The sequence below is a fragment of the Fukomys damarensis genome, unplaced genomic scaffold (genome assembly GCF_012274545.1).
Source record: "Fukomys damarensis isolate Sample0158 unplaced genomic scaffold, DMR_v1.0_HiC HiC_scaffold_38, whole genome shotgun sequence".
Lineage (NCBI taxonomy): Eukaryota > Metazoa > Chordata > Mammalia > Rodentia > Bathyergidae > Fukomys > Fukomys damarensis.
Window position 1 is genome coordinate 45,703,498 of NW_022900950.1, and position 26,379 is coordinate 45,729,876.

The 26,379-nt window shown below is 36.5% G+C and overlaps 1 protein-coding gene across 1 annotated transcript in view; it reads right to left on the minus strand.

Moving 5' to 3' along the window:
* Positions 1 to 22,449, minus strand: part of Rnaseh2b (ribonuclease H2 subunit B) — a 43,379-nt gene extending 20,930 nt beyond the window's left edge. Inside the window, exons 1-7 of the mRNA XM_010636958.3 lie at positions 22,378 to 22,449; positions 21,503 to 21,610; positions 18,949 to 19,025; positions 11,708 to 11,822; positions 4,313 to 4,377; positions 2,542 to 2,647; positions 153 to 234 (exon numbers count right to left, since the gene is read on the minus strand). Coding sequence (XP_010635260.1) covers positions 153 to 234; positions 2,542 to 2,647; positions 4,313 to 4,377; positions 11,708 to 11,822; positions 18,949 to 19,025; positions 21,503 to 21,610; positions 22,378 to 22,423 — 599 coding nt within the window. The 5' untranslated portion in view covers positions 22,424 to 22,449. The remainder of the gene's footprint in view (positions 1 to 152; positions 235 to 2,541; positions 2,648 to 4,312; positions 4,378 to 11,707; positions 11,823 to 18,948; positions 19,026 to 21,502; positions 21,611 to 22,377) is intronic.
* Positions 22,450 to 26,379: the final 3,930 nt, after the last annotated feature.

Below are 26,379 nucleotides of genomic sequence, written 5' to 3' on the forward strand. Positions count from 1 at the left end.
AAAAAAAAAAAAAAAAAAAAAAAAAAAAAGAATAACCTCTCAACACAAACAACAAACAACAATATAAGAAGTCAGAGAGAAACTCTATTGCTGGAGAAACCAAAAAGTGCAAAGATACTTGTTAATCAGGCCTGAACATGAATAACACTTACTTTAAGTATTTAGCTAAGTCATCACTTAATTCTTTAGGGATGTAATCAGATATCAGACCATGGGCATAATGAATAAAATCCTCTGAAAGAAAGAAAATAAAAAGTAAAAAAAAAAAATTAGTGATAATTATGGTGGTTTTATAGTCAAATTGACCTGAGTTCAAGTTCTCATTATATATGGCTTTAGGAAACCACTTAAGCTCTGGTCTCAGCTCCCTCATTAACAAAATGGAGATAATCTTATCTGTCAAAGGAGAAATATGATCACTAAGACAGGGTACAGGATGATACCAAAGATGTGATATAATAGCATGTTAGATACCCACCAAATGACAGTAAAAATAAAAACCCATGGTTGCTTTCTTAGCTAAGGTCCTGAAATAGACAAGATTATAAAATAAGCTATTAAAATATGAGATATCCATGTCAAATGTAAGGCTATTTCAATATAGAATAAATCTAATCATCCAATAATAATGAGTATGCTCATATAAGAAATAAAAATGAAACAATAAAATCATTGTTGTATTTCTATTTGGTATTTGCTTTATAAAAATCTCAAACACTATAGCTATTTCCAAGCTAATAAAATGTCTCTTAAAAAAATAGGAAATAACTTACTCAATGGAATGACAATAATTAATTCTATAGCTTCTGGACCCTCAGTACAAAAATGTGGTTCTGATATGAATTAAACAGTTACACAAGACAATAAAATCTGTTTCCAAATGCAGTTCCTTAATCCAGTATTGTGTGCAGAATTTGGGGGACAATCAAGCTTAACCATGAAATGGGATGACAAGGGGTTACGAACTTCCAAAAGCTAACTCTCAAATATGGTACTGGGACATTCATTCTCTTTCTTTTCTTCTTTTTGTTCTGCTTTCAAGATAAGGTAACAATGTACCTCAGTACTGCCCTAGAAAATAACTGTTGTCTGGGGATTGTCTGTTATCTTGATCTGAAAAATCTGAAGTAGGAGATTTTCACTATTATGTAGAACTCAAAGTTATTGTTGGGCCCTTCTTAAAATGTGCCCAAGGTTCTAGGTCATGAATTGTCCAGTGAATCATGAAGCAACAAATAAAACTATTTTTAGAAGGTCAAGACAGAGTCCAATTGCTTGTGGTAACACACCAAACCAGAGATCCAAGAAAGGAATTCTGATGACGTGTGTAAACTTACTTTGTGGCTGGGACACTCAATAGCAGTGCAAGCCAGCCTGGAACACAACATGTGGAGTCTGGGTGAAAGGACTGGACTTAGAGCACAGTATCTTGCTCACCATCAGGATTTCTCTGAAACCATAGTTTATCATTTTTAAAATGAGATCTGTTTAAACTCTAACATCTCTTCTTACTTAAAAAAACAAACAAACAAAAAAATCCACAGCTCCATAGGGTCATTCATCTGCTCATCTGCCTATTTGACTCATTTATTCTTCCTCTTCTGTTAATGTGGGTTAAAGACAGTGACAACTGGTGAACTTGGTATGGCAAGTGTGCTGTGCATCACTCCCATAACAGCAAGAGTCAGCTAGGTGTACAAGCAAGATGTCATAAAATAGATTTCTTCAAATCAAAGACTGCCTGAATTACCACCAATCACAAACAGGCACTGTTCATCATGCTTATTTTTATCCAGAACAGCAAACACTGAAATGGAGCTAAAGGTCAGAATAATTTCTGCCCCATCATTTGATTATTTTAGTTGACTTATGTAACTTTTTATTCAACTATATATTTAAAAATAAGGGGCTACTATACTGGAAAAAGAAAGAGGAATAAACCTTAACCACAACCCAATCCAAAGTTGAGTCAGTTTCATCAAAATCACAATTCTGAGAGCTATTTTAGAAAATATGCTTCATGAGAATAAGATGAAGGAGATACACCTTCTGAAAACCCTGTGCCAAGAGAATAGCACAACAAGAAAGTGAAAAAAAAAGCGTGAGCTTTAGAGTGACACAAGCTCCAGCATCAGCTCAGTTTTGCCACTGAACACCTGGGTGACTTCAGACACCAGTTTTGACTCTCAGGAGAATTCTTGAGATGGTCAGAGATCACACCTGAATACTTGCAGCTTGGCCAAGGGCCTGGCACCTGATACACTCTCTGTAAATGACAGCCAGGTGTCTTAGGTATGATTAGTGTGAAATACCTACTTGCTGGATGAATGATTCAAATTTCAATTACTGACACAAGTGACCTACAGTAGAAAAACTGCTTGATTCTGAATTAAGATGCACACCACCCCCAAGATCTGTGAGAACATAGACAAGAATATAAAGCTTCTGTACCATTACAGGGTTTGGATCCTCAGACAGGCATTTATTTATACCTAAGCAATTTATCCCCAGACAAAAATTATTTCTGACAAAACCACTTACCTTCCTTGTCACTGGAAATCTGGTCAGTGGAGAGAAATGCAGCTGACTGTACCCGGGCACTCACATTGACATGATTGGCTTTTAATGCTCCCACGGTTTGATTAACCTAGGAAGTAACCATGGAGGGGTAAATCAGACTATTTTCAATTTAACTTAAGAAATCTGTGATTTTTCCCATGGCCCTCCATCAATTTAAGATCTAAGAAGTATGTGAGAACCTATGAATATCTTCAACAGAAATCAAAAGATGAGATAGCTTGACCACACAAGTTTTAGATGATTTCAACACAAGGACTTCCTGCGACCTACATGGTATTAGAGGCGAAATAATGTGACTGAGAGCACTGGCTACAGTCAGGTTGCTTGGGTCTGCTCTGTAACCATGGACCCTTTACTTAACCTCTCTGTACCTCTGACAAATGGGCATAAAAACAGTACTTACCTTACGAAACAGGCACAAAGCTTACATGCAATAATTTTTTTCGGGGGGTACCGGGGATCGAAATTGGGTCCTTGCACTTGCTGAGGCAGGTGGCGGAACCACTGAGCTAATTCCCCAGCCCAAAAAATACAATCATTTCTAAGTAAAAAAATTCCTACTTCCTGAGAAACACAGTAAATATAAACTTAGCTTTGCAAATCTTATCATTTCTTAAAAGCAAAAATGAAATGCCACAGTTTTGTTCAGAACTTTTACCTACAAAGAATACCACTACTATTAAGTACTACTGTAAGGGGAATATGGTGGTCCTTTGTAAATCTTTTCACTACTCTGCATATTAAGAGCCTGTTTCATTTCACAAAGTTCATTTCTGTGTTTCCAGATTCCCAATATATTGGCAACATTATATAAAAAAGAGCCAAGGGAATCTTAGGAAACTGTTATAACTAGTGTCTACTAATCTTACAAAAACTTTGTCATTCATCTGGTTTAGTGAGACGTTTTAATGGCTGTGAAAATACATGACATTTTCAAACCAGTAGGTTTTCTAAGGTAGTGCTTACCACAACTCACACTAAGAAATATAATGCAAACCAATATTCAGACACATATCTCAATATATGTTTCATAGAGCTAGCCTTAATATTTATACTTACTCTGTGCTGTACTTTCATCCATTCTATCCTGTCTTATTCCAATCTATCCCATTTCATTCCAAGAGAAACAATGGTAGTGATCTAGTAACTTGATTTAAAAAATAAAGCTCGAGACCTTATATAAACTCAAAATTTTTAGAATCTCAAAAGACAAGGTTTGCTTGGAGGAGACACCTCTTCAGCATCTACACACTTAAGATATACTTCCTTTAAGTCTACAAACCATACTCTCTCCATCCCTTGCCTGACTGTGTGAACAACACTGCCCTAGGAGATACCTGTTGGGCTAAGAGCAGTAATGTCCTGGTATTGTCTGGCTTGGTAGACTCAATCCTACACTAACTCAGCAGCATGAAATCCCTTTGTCCACTGGTATAACCAGAGAAAAAAGACAATGCAGGTCAAAAGAAAACATGTATTTGTTTCTTTTCAATCTTGGATCTCTTTATATAATTTTCTGGATTCAGTCTTACTGCCTTATCCACAAATGATTTCTTTTCTTTTCTTTTTCTTTTTTTTTTTTTTTTTTTTTTTTTTTTTTTGGTACTGGGGATCGGACTTGGGACCTTGTGCTTGCAAGGCAGGTGGCAGCACCACTGAGCTAAATTCCCTGCCCCACAAATGAGTTTTTAAATGAACTTTTTTTATGGCAATAGAGAGGTACCATACATACCTTTTTTTCCAGCCACTTTAATGTCTTCTCTTTGCTGTACTTGTAATATTTCTTGTTGTCTATTTCTGGATTAAGTTAAAATAAACAAACAAAAAAAGTATAGTAAATTAAAAAAGAATTAAGAAGATTATATCACATACAAATTTATAAGTTAAAAATATTCATAATAGTTTTTATTCTTGAAAAGCTCAAATTATAAACCAGACAGCATACAGACATTTCCTCCAGAATTTGAGTACAAGTCTTCCAACTACTAAATGAGAGAGGTTAAAAAATCAAATTATACAAACTACTCTGTTGAAAAGGTAATTTTAAAAACTAAGCAAATTAACATGCTGAACAATCTCAATTTTTCTGAATAATTTTGAGCTTACCCCAATGTTTCCAATGAAATTCTCAAGGGAAAAAAATGAAACTAAAAGCAGGTGCCTATGAAATTCACTGTACATAATCAAGGGGAGAAATCTTGTTAACTCCTCAGTGCTGGCCTGGTGGGATTAGTGTAATATAAAAGCACAGATATGTCTGTCTTTTAACATATTACCAATATAATCACAGATACATCAGGGGAATTTAGATTATGGTAGGCTCAACCTGGCTCTTTGTGGGGATAAAAGGCCATTTCATATAAATTATACTTCCTTTCCTCACAATCTACCCAGTTCTATATACCATGTCATTAAACCAGGATTTCCTCGGCAACACTTCTCATTCACAGAGTTTCTTCTTCCTGTGCTATTAGCAAGGGCAGCCCTCCCACTCTGGCCTCCTTTATGACCACTGGAAACCCTAAAGCCAATGCAAACTCACCACCTGTGAGCTATGCAAAGTGATGCTCTCTTTTACTCTCACCATATCATGGGAAATGGAAATTGCTTATTCAAAGATAGTTTCTTGCATTCTGCTAAGTGGCACATATGGGAAAGAGGCTGGAAGTCCCCAACCTTATTCTATACGCTTTCCACTCCCATTCAGCCTATGGTTGTCAACATGGTAGGTAAGATTAGGCAGGATGGAGTGAGGCTGGACCTCTGCACCATTTCCAGAATGTGTCACTGGAATAACAAGAAGGGAGGGATAGCTGCATGCTATACTCTGCTAGAAGTGTGAGAATCTCTGCTCTCCTAGAGCTAGGACTACCTGGGAAAACAGACCACTTACAAAAGCAAATCCCCTAAAACTGGACTCAATTTCTCTGGAGATGATGTCCCACGCTATGCAAAATCAGGGCAATTTTAGGAGCACACAGCACAGCGGGCACTCAATAAATGTACATTGCTGGGTGACTTTTAGATGTCCCATCCACCACCTGAGACAAAGACTCTCCCAAAAAACTCAGTGCTCAAGTCTCTCCTAAGAAATCCTGCCAATCTTTCCTATTCACTGCTCTCTGGCTTCTACCTGCAAATTTTCAGAAAGAGCTAACATCTGACATTTTTCCTTTCTAGTGCCCAATCTTCTAAGCTCTATGGGTGGGTCTTTCCTGTTCCTATTGGAAACAGTCTCATATAAGAGGTAAGGAACACAACATACTTTGGGGCTCATGCATACCCCAACATGCACTGTGCCCCAGGGAAACCACCTTACTCTTAAAGCTCTTTTCCTCACACGTGAAGGGAGGGTTTCATCAGAGGTTTGAGTCTGAAATGATGTAACATACACAAATCCTAGAGTACAGTGCCTGTCACATAGAAAACATTTAATATAAGCTAAGAAGAATTAGTGACAGTGATATATGTTAATGATAGCACCAGAAATTAATGTTTATTTAGGCTTTTTACATTTCTCATTCAAGCTCAGAATGAGTCTAAGTTAAAAACCATTATCTGCCCACATCTTAGAGGACTGGGTTTAAGTGACATTAAGTAAACCGTCCAAAATTCCAAGCAAGTAAACAACAGCACATGACTATTGACTCTCTAACCTGTATGCCTTTTATATCTTGTCTTACAAAATCTGCTAGAATTTACACCACAGTGGTAAATATAGGCAGTAGGAGCTGTTGTCCTTATTTGTCTTAGGGAAAAGTACATTCAGTCTTTTACACTAAAAATGATATATAAATTTGTCATAGGCACCCTTTACCAGGTTAAAGGAATTCCTACTATTCCTATTTTGCTAAGAAATTATTTCATGTTTGAATTTTGTCAAATGCTACTTTGTGTCTATTTAATTTTAAAAATATTTTGTAAAAGGTTTTTCAGTGTATGATGGATATTGTTCTAGTTTACTTTTTGCAACAATTTTGGTTTTGGTATTGGGGTAATTTTTATTTCTTAAAATTCCTCTCTCATCTATTTCCTGAAAGACAACAACTTAGTTCTGTGAGTATTATGTCTTCCCTTAAAGTACAATAGAATTCATCAGTGAAGCCAGCTGGGCCTGGAGTTTTCTTTCTAGGAAGTTTTAAAATTATAAATCTATTTCTATATTACAGAGTCCCTACAAAGATGATCACTATATCTCACACTGCTACATAAGACCCCATGTATAAACTGCAGCTTAATTTCAAAATTTACAGATTTCAGAAAGCAAGGAGGTTTAAAGTATTAATGAATGCCACAGACCACCCATAATTATTAAAAAATACCATAGCATGTCATGTGTGTCCTAAACTTAATATTTGTGAGCATTAGTGAGTTCAACAATATATGCTGGAAAGGTTTTTTCCCTTATGTGTCTAGAGCCTATAAAACTGGCCTCAAACATCTGGAAAAATTGAGTTTACAAAATATAGATGGAGTAAGAGTAAGTCCACAATTAAATAACATATTCAGCAATTGGGTAATCAGTGCACAAACTTGAATTTCCCTGATGTATTGCTGAACAAACTGCCTAGAGCATATTTTCAGTCTTTCTCAAGGTTTCCCATAACCAAGAAAGTCACATGGTCTCTTTTTTCTCTATCTCCGGGGGATAGAAACTTGGCAAGTGCATTTGGAGTATTTTAATCAGGTAACTTTTCCTGGTTCTTCCTGTTAATTGCATCAGACAGAAAAGTGCAGTTTTGGCTTGTAATATGAAGAAGCAGAGTGTTACGGTCAGGGCAAAGTTCATGAACCTTTCTTCATCAGTCCTCTGAATATGTGGTTCTTTGACAAGAAATGTGCTCTGAACCCCAAAGCTAGCAAACAGAGACACAGCATTCTAGCTCTTATAAAACAGGAAGGGCTAAGGTCATGGCCATTATTGTCTGGAGCTCTAGTGACTGGCTGGGCTTATTCTCCAGTAGAAGGCCAGAGTGGTCAGTTCTCATAAACCCAGTGGACTTGACCTGATCTCTAATGCTACAGATGCTCCAGCATGCATCTGGAATACAGTATCAAAATACCTAGAAAGACATGTGAGTATTTCAGGTTTTACTCTAACTGTGCAAATACTTGTGAAAAGGATGGAAGTCCAAACACTCAGCTTTCTTTGATTATTCTCCTTGCCTTATTTTTCTTACTTAAAAATCTAGAAATAAGTGACAGAGAATGGAAACATTAATTTAAAAATGGACAATAATTTAAATTCAAATAAATAGCCAGTCTTCAACACTATCACCAAAAGATAACCTGTAGGAAATTATACACAATGACTAAAAACTTGAAGAAAGCCCTTGTAGGGATAACTGTCCATTCCTTAAGCTATTATAACTCCTTTCCTGTCCCTCTTTTGTGCTACCTGAAGGGAAATTATTAAGAGGAGATACAGTATACGATTTAAATTAAAATCACACATTTCTATTTTTATATGATACTATCTAAAAACTCTAGCAGAGTATCTTGGAAATATCATACTGTTGTAAGAAGAAAGGGCAAGGGCCCCAACCTGATGAACATAAGTACAAATCCTTGTTCTACTTCTTCACATTCTGCGATGTCAGTCAATTTACTGCAATTCTTTGAGCCTCTGTTTCCTCATTTCCAGAGTTGGAGGTTATAATAACAATAACAGGAAATTAAGCATGGTCATTCTGCTGTATTGAAGCTCATATCCTACACTTTCTGTATCTTTTTGGACAGGCTCTACTAATCATTGCAAAGCTCAGAATGTTGGGAATTCCCTGTGAATCTTCAAGAAAAATGATGTCCATCTTAGTGTACTGTCCTTGAACAGAGACCTTATATAAAGAAAAGTATTTCATGGATTTACATTTTGAGTGATGAAGCAAGGTAAGTAATATAAAAGTGCTTATGTAAATTTTGATGAAAAGGCCTTTTTGAAGAGAGGCATGAGACATTATTTTCTTCCTCAATGTCTTAAAATTATATAGTTTTGCTTTTAAACTTTCCATTATGTTAAATTTATAGGCTACTACTCATTATAAAAAATGTCAATCCTCTAGGGCACTGCATATATTGCATGACATTTAATCTGTAGTATTTTGCTTGGGCTTCCTATCATTTAAACATACAGAAAACTTTGAGCCCTGGGATTTTCAAAACTTTAGATAGATAGATAGATTATGTGGCTAAACTGAAAAGGGAAGCATAGCTGTTCTAGAAGGCAATCTTGAAAGGTAAAGGAGACTAGGACAGAAGTTCACACAATGACACAAGTGGCTTGTCATTTGGTGTGCAATCAGGAAGGACTGAGAGAGACGCCCTTGCTCTCAGATCTGGATTTAAAGTGAAAAAACTGCTTAGTAATCTGGGTCTCTAGGTTTTGCTTTAAGGTGACTGTTTTTATAAAGGTGGGACACTGGATAATAAATTAACGGCATTTTTGTGTTGAAAAAAATTAAAAATTCCTGTATATTCTTCATTATTTTAGCTTTCAAAAATGGTTATGGGTTATTTCATTTGTCCTCACAAAACATTTGCTCTCTTGCCAAACTCAGCATCAGTAAATGTCTTCAATGGGACTGTTTTGATAAAATCTTGACCTGATACATCTCTCAGATCCAATCTGGAGTGTCAAGTGTGGCCAAAAATTAATAGACCTCTCACACGTGTGAAATGCAACCAGCAAGGTTCTCATAAGCTTAAACTTCTTAGAATAATGACTTTCTTTGTCCCAGAAGAGCTGTCATAGTTAGCAAACCATCTGTGACCCCAAACAGCTACAACTTATTGGTCTATTGTTCTCAACCCTACACTATGTTTCAAGATTAATCCTGATACTACCTGGATGAATTTTGGAGACAGTGGTGCTAAGTTTGTCCAGTGTTTCTGACTTACCAAATCACATTCGCCCTCACTGCCTCACTTCCTTTTCTTAAAATTCAAATTAATAATTTCTGAAATTTACCTCATCCCCTAGCCTGCTACTCTAGCCCATGCTTCTTGTCTCTAAGACATCACGTGGACCAAAGTACAAACTCAGGAGCTACTCTAGACTCCTCTTTTTTTCTTGATTGCTATAGTCACTAATGTGGTTGGTTTTACCACTGAACTGTTGCTTCCTGTCAGCACCATCTCCTAAGTGTAGGCTCTCATCATCTTCCATCTAGATTGGTGCAATGCCCCACAGACCTGACTTGGCTTCTCCAATGGACTCCCCCATGTCCTGATAAAAACTTTACAGACATGTTATCACCATTAGGTCAATCCTAGATCATAAAAGGCCCCTCCCATCTGCTTGCTCAGCCTGTCAGCCTGCCTTTCTTTCTTTCTCTACCTCTTTCCTTTTTCTTTTCTTTTCCCTCCCTCCCTCCCTCCCCCCCTCTCTCTTTCTTTTTCCCCCATTAAGTTTATTGGTACATTTAAAGCAAACAATAGTTACATTTATCATTGGGATCTTGTACCTTTACATCATATATCTTGGTTCTTGTTTTTTCCCCATACCCCTGCCCTCCCTTCACCCCCTTCACTCTTCCCTTTTTACAAAGACTTTGTTTCCATTTTTTCATATTTTTTCATATTTTTTCTTTTCCCTTATTTCCTCTATCCCTTTACTCACCAGCCTAAATTCCTCTCCAGCATCCTACTCTCCAACTATAATGAATTCCTTGGAATTCCTATGCATAACCATCTTTTCTACAAGTCCATGCCTTTTTCCTACTTCTACTTTGACTCATTCTTTAAGGCTCTCTTAGAGGTAGTTTCTACCATCAGCAAGCAAAAGATCCTCACCTACCTGTGCTCTCTACCAGATCGCTCCTGAAAATTCTCAGAAAATACAAGATTTATTTCTATTACACCATCCTGTTTTTACCCTGCTTGTCATTTGCTGCCATCAGACTCAAAGCAAAGTAAGGGAAGGGACAATGCCTTACCTGTTCGCAAAGCTTAGTGCTAATACTCAACATATGCTTCTCAGTAGGTGCTCAATAAATACTTCAGGCATCAATAACAGTGAAGTTTTACTTACACAAAGAACTAATATCTAGAATACAGAAAGAACTAAAAAAAAAAAAAACTCCCAAATTTAAAGACCCAATTCAAAATTGAATTCATCTGAAATGAATACACTTCTCAGATAAGTAGAAATGGTAAATAAATATATAGAAAAATGTTCAACTTCACTAGTCATTCAAGAAATCAAATTAAAACAACACTGAGAGTCCATCTCACTCCAGAAAGAATGGCTATTAACAAGAAATCAACCAACAACAAATGCTGGTGGGGCTATGGGGAAAAAGGAACCCTTCTCCACTGTTGGGAGTGTAGACCGGTGCAACCACTATGGAAATCAGCACAGAGATTCCTCAAAACAATAAAACTAGAGGTTCTATTTGACACAGCTATTCCCCTTCGAGGTGCATATCTTCCCGAAAGAACTAATAACATCATACCAGCAATATATGCATACCTATGTTTATAGAAGTTGTTTATAATAGCTAAATCTTGGAAAAAGTCCAATGCCCATGAATGAATGAATGGGTAAAGATGATGTGATTTTTTTTTAATACAGTGGAATATACTCTGCCAGAAAGAAAGACAAGCTTGAGACATCTCTAGCTAAATACATGTACCTCGAGACAATATTCTTAAGTGAAATAAATCAGACACACATATTTAAATACCAAATTGTTTCTCTGATGTAAGAAACTGAAAATGTAAACAAGGATCAAAATGTAAAATCAATAGTAGGAAATGAGAAAAAAATGTTCAAATGAGAAGGGGAACACAGGAGAGGTAAGAGGAAAAGAAGGAAGGGACATAGGAGAAAAAAAGAATAGGAGGAAAAAAAATGGAAACAAAGCTTTTGTAAATAAGGAAGGGAAGAGAGGTTGAAGAGAGGGGAAGGGAATGGGATAAAAAGAAGCAGCAAGATATATCATGTACAGGTACAAATTCCCTATGGTGAATGTTATCATTATGTGTATCCATATGTACTAATAAAAAGAGAAAAAGAGGAAAAAAAAAAAAGCCTTATAGCCAGGAGTCTTTAAGTGGCTACATTCTCAGGTAAAGGTTCAACCTTTCTATCAACTATAGCCTGACTTTTAAGTTCCACATTACAAACCTTTTTCTTCCGTTACATGACGAAGTGACTTCTCAAGTTCAGGAAGTTTCAGCAACAAGATGCAATTTGGAAACACATCATCCATCACAACTTGATCTAGCGGCTGAAATTTTCCCTGAAAAAAAACCAAAAATCAGTTTAGTCAGAATGCAAGCATTTGCAGTTAAGAAACGCACACATAAAAAGAAGAAGTAAAAAGACTTACTACCTAAACTACCTTTCAACTTAACTCAGAGCCCCTCGTTCCATTTTAGGAAACTCCAAAGGGGGATGGAATATCGTACTGATTCTCACTATCTTCCAAAATCTCATGAGCACTGGGCTTCCAAGCAGCATGCCATCTACCTCAGCAGTATGTATAGTCATTATCTGAAACAGCAGAACAAAGTTGTAGAAAAGCACAGGAAGCCACAGAAACTTGCCAAGATGATAGCGATTGCCTAGGGCTGATCCAACTATTCAATTTGAAGAAGAGCCAGTTGAGGTCACAGAGCAGGAGTCCTGATGATCACACAGCCATGAACACACCCAGACCAGGCCCAGAACATACACCTACCTCTCTGTCCTCACTCTAGGACTGAAGACAGAAAAATCCACAAGAAGAAGAAAAATACCAAAAGTGTCAGAGCTTTCAGACAATGTTTCTAAATTTAGATAATAAAAGAATAAAAGAAAACAAAAGGGATAAGTTCAAAGAAGATGCAGATGAGTGAAAACAGATGCAGCCAGATATGTAAGGCTTGGCAGTCAAAGATTAATAGCCTGGAATTTACCTCAGTGGTTCCACCTACTGCCTTGCAAGTGCAAGGACCCGAGTTTGATCCCCAGTACAAAAAAAGAAAAAGATTAAGACATACAGACCACTTAAGTTTAGTGTTTTTTAACTTGTCGTAGGAGATAAATTTTGTCTAAATGAAGGTATCAGTCTGATTTAGGGAGCCAGGCTTCATAATAGAGGCATGGTTTTGCCAATGTCCCACTTCTGCTTCTTCTAGTGTAGACAGAAAAACTCTCATCAGTTTCTCTTCTGCAAATGTAGCTTTCTTTGGTTTTAAGAGTTAAATCTTTTCATTCATTCAGTAGAAAACACGATAGCTTACCTTGCATTCTGTTAGATTAATGAATGGTAAGAAAAGCCTTGATGTAAACGTTCTCATATTCTTCAAATCAGATTCCCCAAATCTGTCTTTAGATTCCTACCTTAAATCCAGTCTTCCATGATCAACCAAAATTTTAAATATTTCATTACTCTAAAACTACTTTATTATAACCAACTGTCACACAGATATAAAATAATTTCATAACTAATTAGTATCATTTTTTCCTTTTTTGTGGCAGTGGAGCCTCACATAAATTATGCAAGTATTCTACCAGTTACATCCTCAGCCCTTTTTATATTGTATTTTTGAGACCATGTCTTGCTAAGTTGCCCAGGCAATAATAAATTTGTTTTGAATATAAAGTTATCAGTTGGGATAATTACAGAGAAGAGTTATACAGTATTTACAAATGTTAAAATAAGGATTATATTTTTTAAAAAGGTCAGATTTCAAAAGAATGTACAAATATATTTTTAACTAAATTAAAAATTGACCATGTCTAAAAGGTAGGGGAGGAAATACCTAAACATTCCATGTGTTACTTTAACAGTCATTTCTGCAACTTGAGAAGAGAAATAAAGAGGGCTTAATACAAAGTCAACTGTGACCCTGAACTGCATTTCTGCTTTATTCTGTCTTTCTCAAGTTGAACTTGCCACAGCATCTAGTGGCTGCCAAAGGGCCAGGGTGAGGGTTAATTCACTTGGGGTACAATCCTAATGGGAGAGGAAGAAATATCACCAAAAGAGGGGAAGCTTTAAAGACATCAATCCGTGTACTGAGCTTGGTTGGTGTCCTTTTCCCTGTGAATTTCTCTTAGAAAACACTTTATACTGAGCCAACCAAAGTTTTCGACTTCCTGAATTCTACCGAAGCTTCCTGGTGGAGACCTGAACCATCTTTCTTCCTTAGGGACACAAAACTGATTAGCCTCACCACTTGTGTGCCTGGTTATCATGCAGCTTCCAGGTAAATGGAAACAGGAATAAACTAAGAAACAGAACTTCACTAATCCACAAAAAGGGCAGAGGGCAGAAAAGGTAGAGAATAAAAGGTAAGCTGCATTAGGAGCAGGTATGAATTAAAAAGTTTTAAATTAGTTTCATTACTCTGAGTACTTCTAAATTTAAAATTGATTTATCTACAAAATAAAGTTTAATTTGGTTTAAGGATCAAGTAAGATGAATTTGTAAACACTTAAAAAACATGCAAACATGAAAACTGAAAACACTAGGGGCTGGGGATTTGGCTCAGTGGTTCCACTGCCTGTCTCGCAAGCACAGGGCCTGAGTTCAATCCCTGATACCTAAAAAAAAACAAAAAACAAAAAAGAAAAAACAAAACCCAAATTTTTCTATGCACTTTAAGATATATTTATTCCTTAAGGTTGTTAACTCAAAAGATTTTCAAACTGTGGTTGATGGATTCCTGAGGGTTCCCAATTCCTTTCATGGGGTCTCCAAGTTCAAAACTACTTTCATAATACTGCTAACATGCTACCTGCATTTTTACCATACTGATATGTACACTGACAATTCAAGCATGTGTTGTACTGACTAATGGTAAACTTGTAACACCCAGCTGAACTGAATCAGTGAGGATCCACCTGAGGATTGCTACTAATAGCCATAAAAAGAGAACTGGCAGGGAAGATCTTGTTGATTTTTCTAGAAGCTTGCTGCAGATGGTTTTCCTGATGCAAACTATGTTGTTCTCATCAGAGAAGCTCAGGGCCTTGTCACTGGGAATGGCTGCTGTTTTTGTCAGGGGAGCTCTGATCTTCGCTGTGAGCATCCCTTCCTGGCTCCAATGTGGATCCCTCAGTTTTGTGGCACAAACTGTTCATCTCACTGGTGTAGGTTTTCTGACTTCCACCACTGGCCTTTGGGCCTTCCAGGTGCAGATCCTCAATAGAGACAAGCATGAGATACTGCCATGGGCTCTAGGCCACTGGCTGGATTTGTGGAAGACATTGCCTTAGACTCTTAAGTCTTTAGCTGGACTTGGGTGGGAAACTGCTGGGATCCTGACCCTTGGCTAGATTCCTTAGGCCCCTAGTTTGCAGTTAATCTCTTGCACTCCTTTGAACTTGACTTTTTGGGTAATTATCATAAAGTAATCCAATAAACTATGTGTCCTGTAGTAAATGTATTGCCTTACCAAAACCCTGACTACAACAAAAGGCAATGGTGGGTGTACCACTGGCTCCTTAGCTGGAGTCTGGGTTGTAGCATCAAACTGTTCTAGCAGTCATCATACTCTTCAATGTGATATTCTTGCCATTTTAAAAATGCTAGTTTAATTTTAAAATATGGTTGATCAAGTATTAAAGGCAATTAATTGTACTTAAATCTTGACCCTGAGTGCAAGTCTTATAAATTGGTAAAAGTGAAGTTAGTTAAAGCAGTATGTAGTTAAAAGTTTGTGCTTCATACAAAGCCATGACCACTCCTTCCAGGAGAAATTCCATGAGACTGAGTGGTCAGCAGAACCAAAGCTTGCTTGGGAACATCACTTTTATTGGAGGAACTCACTATGAAATGATCGCTATTCAGACTTGGGTATGGGCAGGATGTGGAGGAAGTAAGTCTGTCACCGAACAGGAAACACTGACAGGACTTGTAACCAATGATAACATTTGAATTGTCAAGCAAAACTTAAATCTGTCTCACTATGTCAGCTTTTTGATACTTAAAATTTTTTTTTTCTAATGAGATCAATGGTGATATTAACTGCTATATCTCCTCTGGAACTCATATTGAAATTTTAAAAATTTACTCTTTTTAGTATGTGTTTGCAGTACATAATGATCGTAAAATCATTGTGGGGAGTTGGTACATAACACAAAATTGTTTCTATGTCCCCTTTCCCTCTCCCTCCATCTCTTGGTCCTCTTCATATTTGCAAAAGATCTATCTCCCTGTTTCCTATTCTCTTTTATTTTGCTCCTTAATTTACAGTATTTATAATTTGGGCTTCTCATATAAGAGAAACCATGTGATCTTTAACCTTCTGCGTCTGATTTTATTTCCTTAACACTATGGTCTGAAGGTGCATCCATTTTCCTACAAATGACTGAAGTTTATCCCTCTTTATGGCATGGCAGAGTAGTATACAACTGTGTATGAATATCAGATTTTCTTTATCCATTCCTCTGTTTATGAACATATAGGCCACTTTCAAATGTAGCTATTGTAAGATGTGCTGCTATAAACATGGATATGTATGTATCACTGTATATGATGCCTTTAACATTTTTGGGAAGATACTAGGAGAACAGCTGGGTTGAACAGAATTTCTAGTTTTCAGTTTTTTGAGGAAGCTCCATCTGATTTTCATAGTGGTTATACTAGTTTACATTCCCAGCAACAATGCAGAGGCATTCCTTTTTCTCTACAGCCCAACCAGCATGTTATAAGGTGATTTTTTTTAATAATAGTCTTTTTGGAGTAAAATGGCATCTCAGTGTTGACCTAATTTAATTTCTCTAATGGACAGAGATGTTGAACATTTAAAAAATGTATTTACTGGTCATTTGCGTTTCTTCTGAGAAGTGTCTATGCATTTCAGTTGCCTATTTTTTGATTGGGTCTTTTATTTTTGTGGGTCTTTTTTTTTTTTAGTTCTTTATATATTGTAGATATTAGTCCTCTGTCCAAGGAATAGCTGGAAAATTTATTTTCCCATTCTGAAGATTGTTTCTTCACTCTGTTGGTTGTTTCCTTTGCTGTGCAGAAGCCTTTTAATTTCATATAATCCCATTTCTTGATTCTTGATGCTATTTCTTATATAATAGGAGTTCTGTTCAGAAAGTCCTTGCCTACACTTGTCAACAGGTTTACCTATTTTATCTCCCTGTAGGTTAACTTTTTTTGTCTTAATATTTAGATCTTTGATCTATTTTGATTTTAGTTTACTATATGCTAAAAGATATGGGTATAGATTTGATCTTCTGCATGTGGAGAGACAGTATTCCCAGCACAATTTATTAATGAGGTATGTTTTTGGCCCCTTTAACAAAGATCAGATGGCTGAATATGCCTAGGGTTGTTTCTGCATCCTTTATTCTGTTCCCTTGATCCACATGTGCTTTTGTGCCATTATCATATTGTTTTTATAACTGTAGCTTTGCAATATAATTTGAAATCCAGAATCAAGATGTTTTCTGCTTTGCTTTTGTTACCTAGGACTGCCTTTGCTATTCTGGGCCTCTCCTCATTCCATATGAATTTTAGAATTGTTTTCTGTATTTTCTATGAGGAATACTGTTGACATTTTGATTGGGAGTGCATTAAGTCTATGTATCAGTTTTGGAAGTGTGGCTATTTTGTCCATATTGGTTCTGCCTATCCAGGAACAGGGGATTTCTTTCCTTGATTTCCTTTTTCAAAGTACTGTTGTTTCACTGTAGTGGTCTTTCACTTCCTAGGTTAGGTTAATTCCTAAATTTTTTTTTTAATGCTACTGTGAATGGTATTGTTTTCCTAATTTCTTTCTTGGTGAGGCCATTATTCATGTACAAAAATGCTATTGATTTGGTGATTTTACATACTGCTACACTGCTAAATTTGGTTACTAATTCTAGGAGTCTATTGGTAGAATTTTTTTGGGACTTCTACATAAAGGATCATATCATCTGCAATAATGGTAATACTTACTGATTGCCCATTTGGTGGTGCACGATTGAGGGGAGGTGTGTGGGTAGAGCTTTTTATGAAGAATTTAATACCTTTCTACTTATAGTTGAGTTTTCTGGCTTCTAGGACTGGATTAGTTATTCCAAAAACAGGCTGCTGTACAGCAAGTCTGCCCTTTGTGTTCTGCTTAACCTCCTATTTTCCACTATGAGTTTGAGCAATATGAGGACCTTGCTGGTGCCATGTCTTTGGACTTCCCACCACCAGAGCCACAAGTTTATGAATTAGTCTCAGGTATTCTATTTTAGCCACAGAAAATGAACTAAAATATTAACAGGGGTGTTTGTGTGTCTGTGTAAAATGAAATGTGTTAACATCAAGAAGATCTGTATAACTCAGTGAGAAATATTTTTTAAATGACCAATGCCTGATATTTTATGATTAAGATCACACATGGGTAAAAATCATTTACTATAGATATAAGACAGACCAACAGATTTTAATGTAAGAGATCATGGAAAGTTCACTGACAAAGTTTCAGATTCCACTTAGTGACTTATCTTTAAGAAACAACTCCTTGTTGATTACTGAAGTAGTATCAAAGGATAATTATCCAAAAGGATTATTATATAATTTCTCCCCTTTCTGGTTAGGAAGAAGCCACATATTCTTCATACACTTCCACCAAAACAATGTATGAAAACAGGCTGGATACACAAACCAGATATGAGAATCGAGTGGTCATCCACTAAGCCTGATATCAACAGATTTGCAAATAGGTAAAACAATGCAGCACACATCATTAAATTCTGTTGTTTAGTTCATTAAAATGTGTTGTTAACATGTAATGACTGGTCTTATTATTCAAAATTTCTCAGTTTTAATTTCTTACATAGTAATATTGATAACACGCACAGGAACATGAGGTACTTATAATTTTTAATAATTTTAAGTGTAAAGTCATCCTGACACCATTATGTCTCAGAACTTCTGGCTAATACTATTATTATTTATGAACTCTGTTTTTATACTACAAAGGTAAACTTTATCTTTCTGAGATTCCTTAAGTCTCAACTATAGCTTCTTCATTAATGAGCCTTTACTAGACATGCCCTAATTTAAGAAAATGTTTTCTTTCTTTCCTAAGGCCTGTGGTCAATTTTCTGACATTTCCTATCTGAGTACTTCATGATAAAAGTTTTCATTGTTAGGTTTTGTCAACCATCAAGGGGCATAGCATAGTGAGCTGGACAGTGCAGTCAGTAGTCACAGGCATCTGGGAGCCATGAGTAGCTAGTGTTGAACTGGATAAAGATTATGGTACTGTTTCTCTGGTACATGTGTGGATGCTCTGATCCAGGACAGCACAGACCACACACACTTCCTACAATAACCAAATTAAAGAGGAAATCAGTATTTGGACCATGAAAAGGAAAGAAGAGAAATAAAGCAAAATAGTCTATTCTGGTCCTTCAGTGTAAATGCCCCAAACTAGGAAGCTCACCTCTTTGCCAGCTTTTATGAGGTAATGCAGGAGCAGAAACAGAGGGTCCATGGGTGTAGCAAAGTGAAGGAAACCTCCTGCAGATTAAAAAACACAGACAATTGTGTTTTAAGAGAAAACTTGGCCATTTCATCTTAATCTCAATGTGAAAATAGTTTATTGAAAAATCATACCAATCCGAGATTTGGAAGCTACTTCTCACCTATGAAATCTATCCACTCAATAAAATACATACGAATTTGTTGCCTGGTGTGGTGGTGCACGCCTGTAATCCTAGCCCTTGGTAGGCTGAGGCAGGAGGGTCACTTTGAATTTGAGGCCAGCCTAGACTATGTGTTGAGCTCAGGGGCCAGCTTGAACTATAAAGTGAAGCCCTGTCTCAACCCCCGCTCAAAAAAAAAGCATTTGTTGTACTTTCTCTTAGGTTAACTACTGGCAAGAAATGCTATCAATTGAAATTTTCTCATTTTCCTTCGTATCACAGAGTCCATAAAGTGTTTAGATTACTTAATCTAGATTATTTCATGATCAACCAATATCTCTCAAAGACCTCCAAATGCCTATTTGAGGAGGAGAGTGGAGACACTAAACTCTAATTTTAAATTTGCTTTATCTCTTCCTAAATCATTTTTTATAGTGCCTCTCTCATCCACCCTTCCACTGTGGAGGAAAACTGCATTAAGTTGCTACAGTAAAATGTAATGTTCTGTTGTGACCTTAAAGTTCACAGTAAGCAAAAAAAAATTTAAGGAAGTAATTTTAGATCATGACACAGTTGAATATTTCAAAGAAACAGAAGTTCATGAAAATAAGCTATCTGTAGTTCTAAGCTCATTTTATAGGAAGCATCCACTATGTTCAAAAATTAGGAACAGGTTTCTAGGTCCAACAATAATATCCCAATGACTAGTTGTCAAAATAGCTCTTTCTTTACGATTAACTTTTAAAAAAAGACAATGGTGGGGAAAAAAAGGAGACATCTTTCCTGTGAACCTAAAACTACTGAAAAAAAAAAAAGTAGTGTATTAAAGAAAGGAAAAAAAAACGACGAAAGGTAGCTGGTACCGAAGAAGACCATCAAAAACAGATTTGATTAACATGTTCCTAACAGCCTGAACAACTGGTGTACATGCTTGACTGTCCCACTGGGCAACTTCAACTACCAGTGGTACATGTACAACTTCCTATCTAGCAGCACAGGCAACTGAAAACTGCTTCAAATTTCTCATGCACATAGGTAAAGGCAGTAGGGTATGTGTACATGTATATATGGAGGTGTGGAGGTGCTACAAGAGGGCGATCAAAACACGATGATTACTTGAATTAAAAAAGAAAACGTATTATAGCAAAAGACATACTGCCATTCATCCCTCTCAAAACACTTCTCCCTTCTTTCAAATACACTTATTCCATCACTCTTGCCACTTCCGAAAACAGTTCTGAAAGTTCTCTTTTGTGAATGTCTTCATGAAGTATGACCAAAAACAAACAAAACACAGAAAACGGTAGATGTTGCTGCTGAGTGTCATTCAAAGGAAAGGCGGACTCAAAGAAACATTACAGTGTATCCTCCTTTACCTTCTTCACCAGGGCTGATACTATGTATCTTCTGGCTCTTTCCCAAAGTCAAAATGACCATGACAGCCAAATATTTTAAATCTATTCAAAACATAAAAGCAGCCACAAAAGCACAAAAACATCCACATGAAAAAGGACTTCCAGAACTGCTTCAAAAAGTAGCAAGAATTTTGGGATAGGTGTGAGGGATATTTTGAGGGAGGCCAATACCAATACGTCTTTTATTGTAACAAATTTTTAAAAATTTTAAACACCCTATATTTTTTATTATATGTGCATATATGTGTGTGACTTTGACACACACACACAAATATATGTTATATACGTCAAAGCATTTTAAAAACGTTGGCATAGTGCAACCTATTTAGAAACTATACCAGTATCTAGTTTCAAGGAATGTGTTAAAAACATGAAGATGATAGGTACTAAGAACAAAATAAGAAACAGGTAATAGGAAGAGAGATAAAAAATTTTTTTAACATGGGAAGGGGATCTAGAAATAGGGAGGAGGAAGAGAAGTGAAAGGGAAGGAAAACAGAAAATTGAGATGTGTCATACACACGTACCAACTCTACACAAAGAAATGTAATCATTACGTAAACATGTACTAATAAAAAATAAAAACTGAAGAAGAAAAACAAAAGAAGACCCACAAAAGAAAGAATTTCTAGTTAACAAAATGTGTCCCCATGGTCAGAAGGCAACCTACCTCTGCCTGAGCATGTGTTGGTATTTTAGGAGACAAATCAGAGTCCTGACTTTAAAATATCCTACCATCTGAATTAGGTAATGAAATAATGTTCAAATGATCTTTCCTTTCTCCTTCGTTAAACTCTCCTCTACTGCCAACTGCCAAGAGAGCTGCACCCCTGACCACACTCCATGCCAGGTGAGTATTCCCATAACCCTAGCTGTGAAGGACAAGAAAGCCAAAGTATGTGTTTAGTTAATGGGAACATATGCACTTGTCACTTACCTGACTGAACTGATTCATTTATAAACCAGGAATGGTGTTTTTCCTTGAAAACTTTGATTTCCAACAGCTGCTTCAGACACATATTAAATAAGTAAATGGCTCCTTCCCCTGAAAGACAAATCTATTTTTTATTTCTAAGTTTTCTCACACACACTCATACACATCAAAAGACTATCCAACAGTTCTGAGGAATGTTCCTAAAACGAACATAAACACGCACAGATATACTCTATACAAACTGACTCGAAGGAAAGCTTAAGGCTATTATACACAGATACTTATTTTCCAGCTCTGTGATCTTCACTGGATTTAAACCAAAAAAGTAAAAGTGCAAGTCATTTATCTTAACTGCTACTAAGAGTCTCACTGCATCAGACGGGGAGGGAAAAACCATTATTTACTACCAAAAACCTAACAGTTCAGCCAGGTGGTCTGAGCTGGCAAATGTGGCCCTGTCTCCAAGGCAGAGACCAAAGAGGGCCAAGCCCTGCTGCCCCATATGTTATCTTAAGTGAGAAAAGCGAGGACATACATCAAACCATAGGGAGAGAGGAAAGACTCACTTAACTGGATGGATTTTTCCGTTTTCTTTCTTTTATTAAAAAGGGGAGTAGAGGGTGAAGCCTATAAATATCTGCATGTTTATCCCCATAATCAAAAATTATAAGAAACTTTAAAAAATTTTAGGTCAAATAAATTATCTTGGAAGGCTAGTAATATCATCAGCTTGCTTTTGTCACCTCATGATGCCATTTTAACTTTAAAAGCTATTCAGAAAGAAGACACTTACATATACACTGACCATGATGTTTAAAAACATTCAAGTTATCAGAAGAGGGAAAAGGCGGTGGGGAGAAAAGAGGAGGGGAGCTTACCTGAGCATGGGTTTACCAATTTTATAAACATAAGGCCATTTTTCATTTTCTTTGAAGCATCTTTTAAATATTCTGAAAAGAAATAGTGAATTTGTAAAATTAAGACACATTTACTTTGTTGCTCACTTGGCTTATTTTATCCTGCTTTTTCCTAAAAAAATTTTAACTCCATTTATCCCTTATAAGATACGTTATGTTGAGTAAATGATTTTTCTGTAAGCCAGAGTCAGATTTTAAGGTAGTTATAATTTACTTCCTTGAGAAATGATGAGAAACAGGTTCTAGAGTCAGATCACTGAAAGCTTATCTCTCTAAATACTACTGAATGTTTAAATATAATAATTTGAGTAAGGAATTTATAATATATGACATCTAAGGAAATTATCCTAGGGCCAGGGATTTAGCTCAGTAGTTCTGCCGCCTACCTTGCAAGCACAAGGACCCGAGCTCGATCCACAATACCAAAAAAAAAAAAAAATCCTAACTTTCTTATACCATATGCCATGTGATGTGGTATCACTTGAAGGTAGATGTGATAATTTAAATATATGTACAATAAACTGTAAGGCAGTCACTAAAATTGCAAAACAAAAACTGTTGCCACTAATAAGACAACAATGGAAAGAAAAACATTCATTAAAAAATGCTAACTTTATTTAAAAGTAGACAACAGAAAGGCCAGGGATTTAGCTTAGTGGTTCCACCGCCTGCCTCACAAGTGCAAGGACCTGAGTTGGATCCCTAGTACCAAAAAGAAAGAAACAAACAAACAAAAGTAGACAGAAAGAATAAAAGAGGCACAACGAACAGCTGAAAAAATAGTAAATAGCAATCCAAACTGCATCAATAATGCCACTCAGTGTTAATGGCCTAAACATCCCAACAAATAAAAAAATTGTCAAATTGGATATAAATGCAAAATAAAAACTATATACTACCTTTAAGAAACACATTTTTAGATATAAAGATATGGTAGAATAAAAAGTAAAAGAAGATATATTGTGTTTATCATGGGAACACTGAACAAAGAAAAGACTAAGCAGCTCTATTAATAACAAAGACTATTATCAGAGATAAAAATTACCAGGCCATTTTACAATGACAGATATGTCACTTAACTAAGTGGACGTAACATTCCTAACTTAGTGCTCCAAATACAGAGGTTCAGAAATGCATGAAGCAAAAACTGTCCAGATCCGCTACCCTCAACCTTGGCTGCTACTGATCTATAATTCTGTCGTTTTAAGAACATTATATAAATGGAATTATGCAGATTCAATTTTAACAATCTTTTAAGGCTTTTCTTTCTACAACTTACTTCCAGATAAAAGTTTGAAGGATAAAGTTTAGTACTATTAAAAACATTTTTATAAAATATTAAGACAAGTTGTAGTTTTCTCCCCTCACCCCCGGCTGTTTGTCACTTTCCCAACATCACAAATCATATAACTCAAAGCCTAGAAAAACTGACCTCACTCTATGTCAGCAATATACCACTTTATCATACAACAACAGACTCTTCAACTTTAACTTGATGAATTATTGCTGACTTTTTTGTTTTCTGAGACAGGGTCTCACTAAGCAGTTTAGGCTGGCCTCAAACTCATGGTGATCCTCTTGCCTGGGCCTCTCTCGGGTATTGGGATTACTGTACATCTGGCTTGTTTCTTTTTCTTTATAAGGAAAACTTTGGATCTAGTAATCCTTACACATTCTACTTCAGCTTTCCCATTCCTCCAGGGTCTAAAATAATTAAAATTTTAAATGCCAAAAGTAAAAAAATATATATCTAATAACTGTCTAAGGGAAGTACTGTTTTTATTTTTTCCATGAAGAGCAGTAAATCCAGTGGGTGAGCTGTGTCCTAAAATGTTAAGCTAAAATGTTAAGAATATTTAAAATTATTAACTTCAAATAAATATTGGCATTACAGATACCAATGTTCTCTGAAATATGCATTCAGAATATACAGAGGTTCAGAAATGCATGAAGCAAAAACTGTCCAGATCTGCTACCCCAAATGTTACAAATGCAGATAACACCAAAATGTCATTTGGTAGGGGAAAAGCAGGCTTCTTCACATTATACAGACAACTTTCTGTTGGACTCAATCTTTCAACACACACGTATCCAAGTGAGACTCGGTGCTCAGGTTATTTTGTCTCTCTTGCCTCTCTTCACTAAGGAACACACTTTGGAATTTGTGTCTCCTATCTACCTCACTTATTCATTTATCAACTGTTAACTAGTTAAAATGGAGCCAGGCCCCGCCCACATAGAGCTTAGAGAAACTCCACAGAAGAGACAGATTCTAAGTCAAATTGTAGGGAAAAGGAGTCTGTAAATAGGGTAAAGACCATTGGGCTTTCTGGCTAATTCTGACTAGAAAGAGTTAAAGCTTCCCCAGACAAAGCAATTAAAAAGAGGGGAAGGCCACAGGCAGTAGCACAGAGGAAGCCAGGTTCTAAGAAACTAAGGCCCATGCCCCTCCCTCACTCACCCTCAATAAAACACAAAGGAGACAAGGGGCGACCATTTAAAAGAAAGCTCTTATTCAGTACAGTATATAAACACATATACCTGTACATCTATGTCTGTCTGTCTATCTATACATATCTATCTATCTATCTATCTATCTATCTATCTATCTATACATATATATTCATCCCCACACTACAGACACTATATTAGGGCACTAGCCCCTTTACTTAATTGCTAACTTGGCCCTCTATAAATTTTAGAGGTTAAGACCTCAAAAGGACAAAGGAAAGTCAAATAAAGCTCACTTAAAAGTGTGCAAATAGAAGATGTACAGGGGGCTAGGGGGATTGGGGCCTGGAATCCATCTATGACAGTCTAAAAAACCAATAATCAGATTATGACAAATTCTAGGTAGGGGGAGGGCCCTAGGACCCAATTAAAGCAGCCAAGAACAAAAGGCCCTCGGATTCTCCATCTTTCCAGAGACCCATACTCTGATTTACCAGGGCAGCTATCTCTTCTCCTTTCCCTTCTCTCCAATTAAATATCTTCCTTTCCTTAAATTTTATAACTTTAATTTTTTATTGACATGGAGTTTATGAATCCCAAAACTGCCTGCCCAAGTGGACCCAGGCTAAGATGGGACAAAATAACCACACAAATGTAGACTGCAAATACATTCACAATACAACTGCTAAGAAGAAATACATAAAACATGAGACCTTGTTGTACAAGATATAACAGGTGAGGAGGTCTGCCTAGCCTTCAGTGCCTCAGTTCTCTGCTTTGACAGCTAAAGAGTCAAGAGAATTAGGCATTTGCCTCACCAACTAAGTCTTTAGCTCCTGTACTCAAACTAGTCCACAAAAAGGTGGATTTTTTTCAATGAAAACATAACTGCACATATTCATAGGGTTAAAATATGATATTTTGACACATTCATACTATGCATGATAATCAAATCAGGATGATTAGTATAACTACCACCTCAAACACATCTCTTCCAGCTGCTATATTTTGAAATATGTAAATTCTTAACTGCTCTATTGTGCTACCGAACATATTTATCTCATGTATTTATAATTTTTTTTACCCCATCAACTGCCAATAATGATTCTATTCTGTTTATTTTTCGGTATGAGATTGAACCTGGGGCCTTCATGTTTTAGCTACAACTCAATTAATTGCTCCTCTCCCTTTTTTTGAGACAGGGTCTCACTGAATTGACAAGGGTGGCTCAAACATGGCAATTCTCCAACCTCAGTCTCCCAGAGTCCTGGGATTACAGGCATGGGCCACCACAACTGGCTCTATTTTACTTCTAAGAGATCAACTTTTTTTTAGCTTCTACATGAATGACAATAGTAGGAAATGATTTTCAACCATGGTGCCAAACATACACTGGGGCATGCCCTCAGCCCTTAGGCTGTTTAAACTTCTGCCTTAGCTCTTTTAACTGTTTTCCCACTTACTCAAAGGCAGTGGGCAGTAAGAGACTGAGGGCTTCTCAGGTTTTTCCTG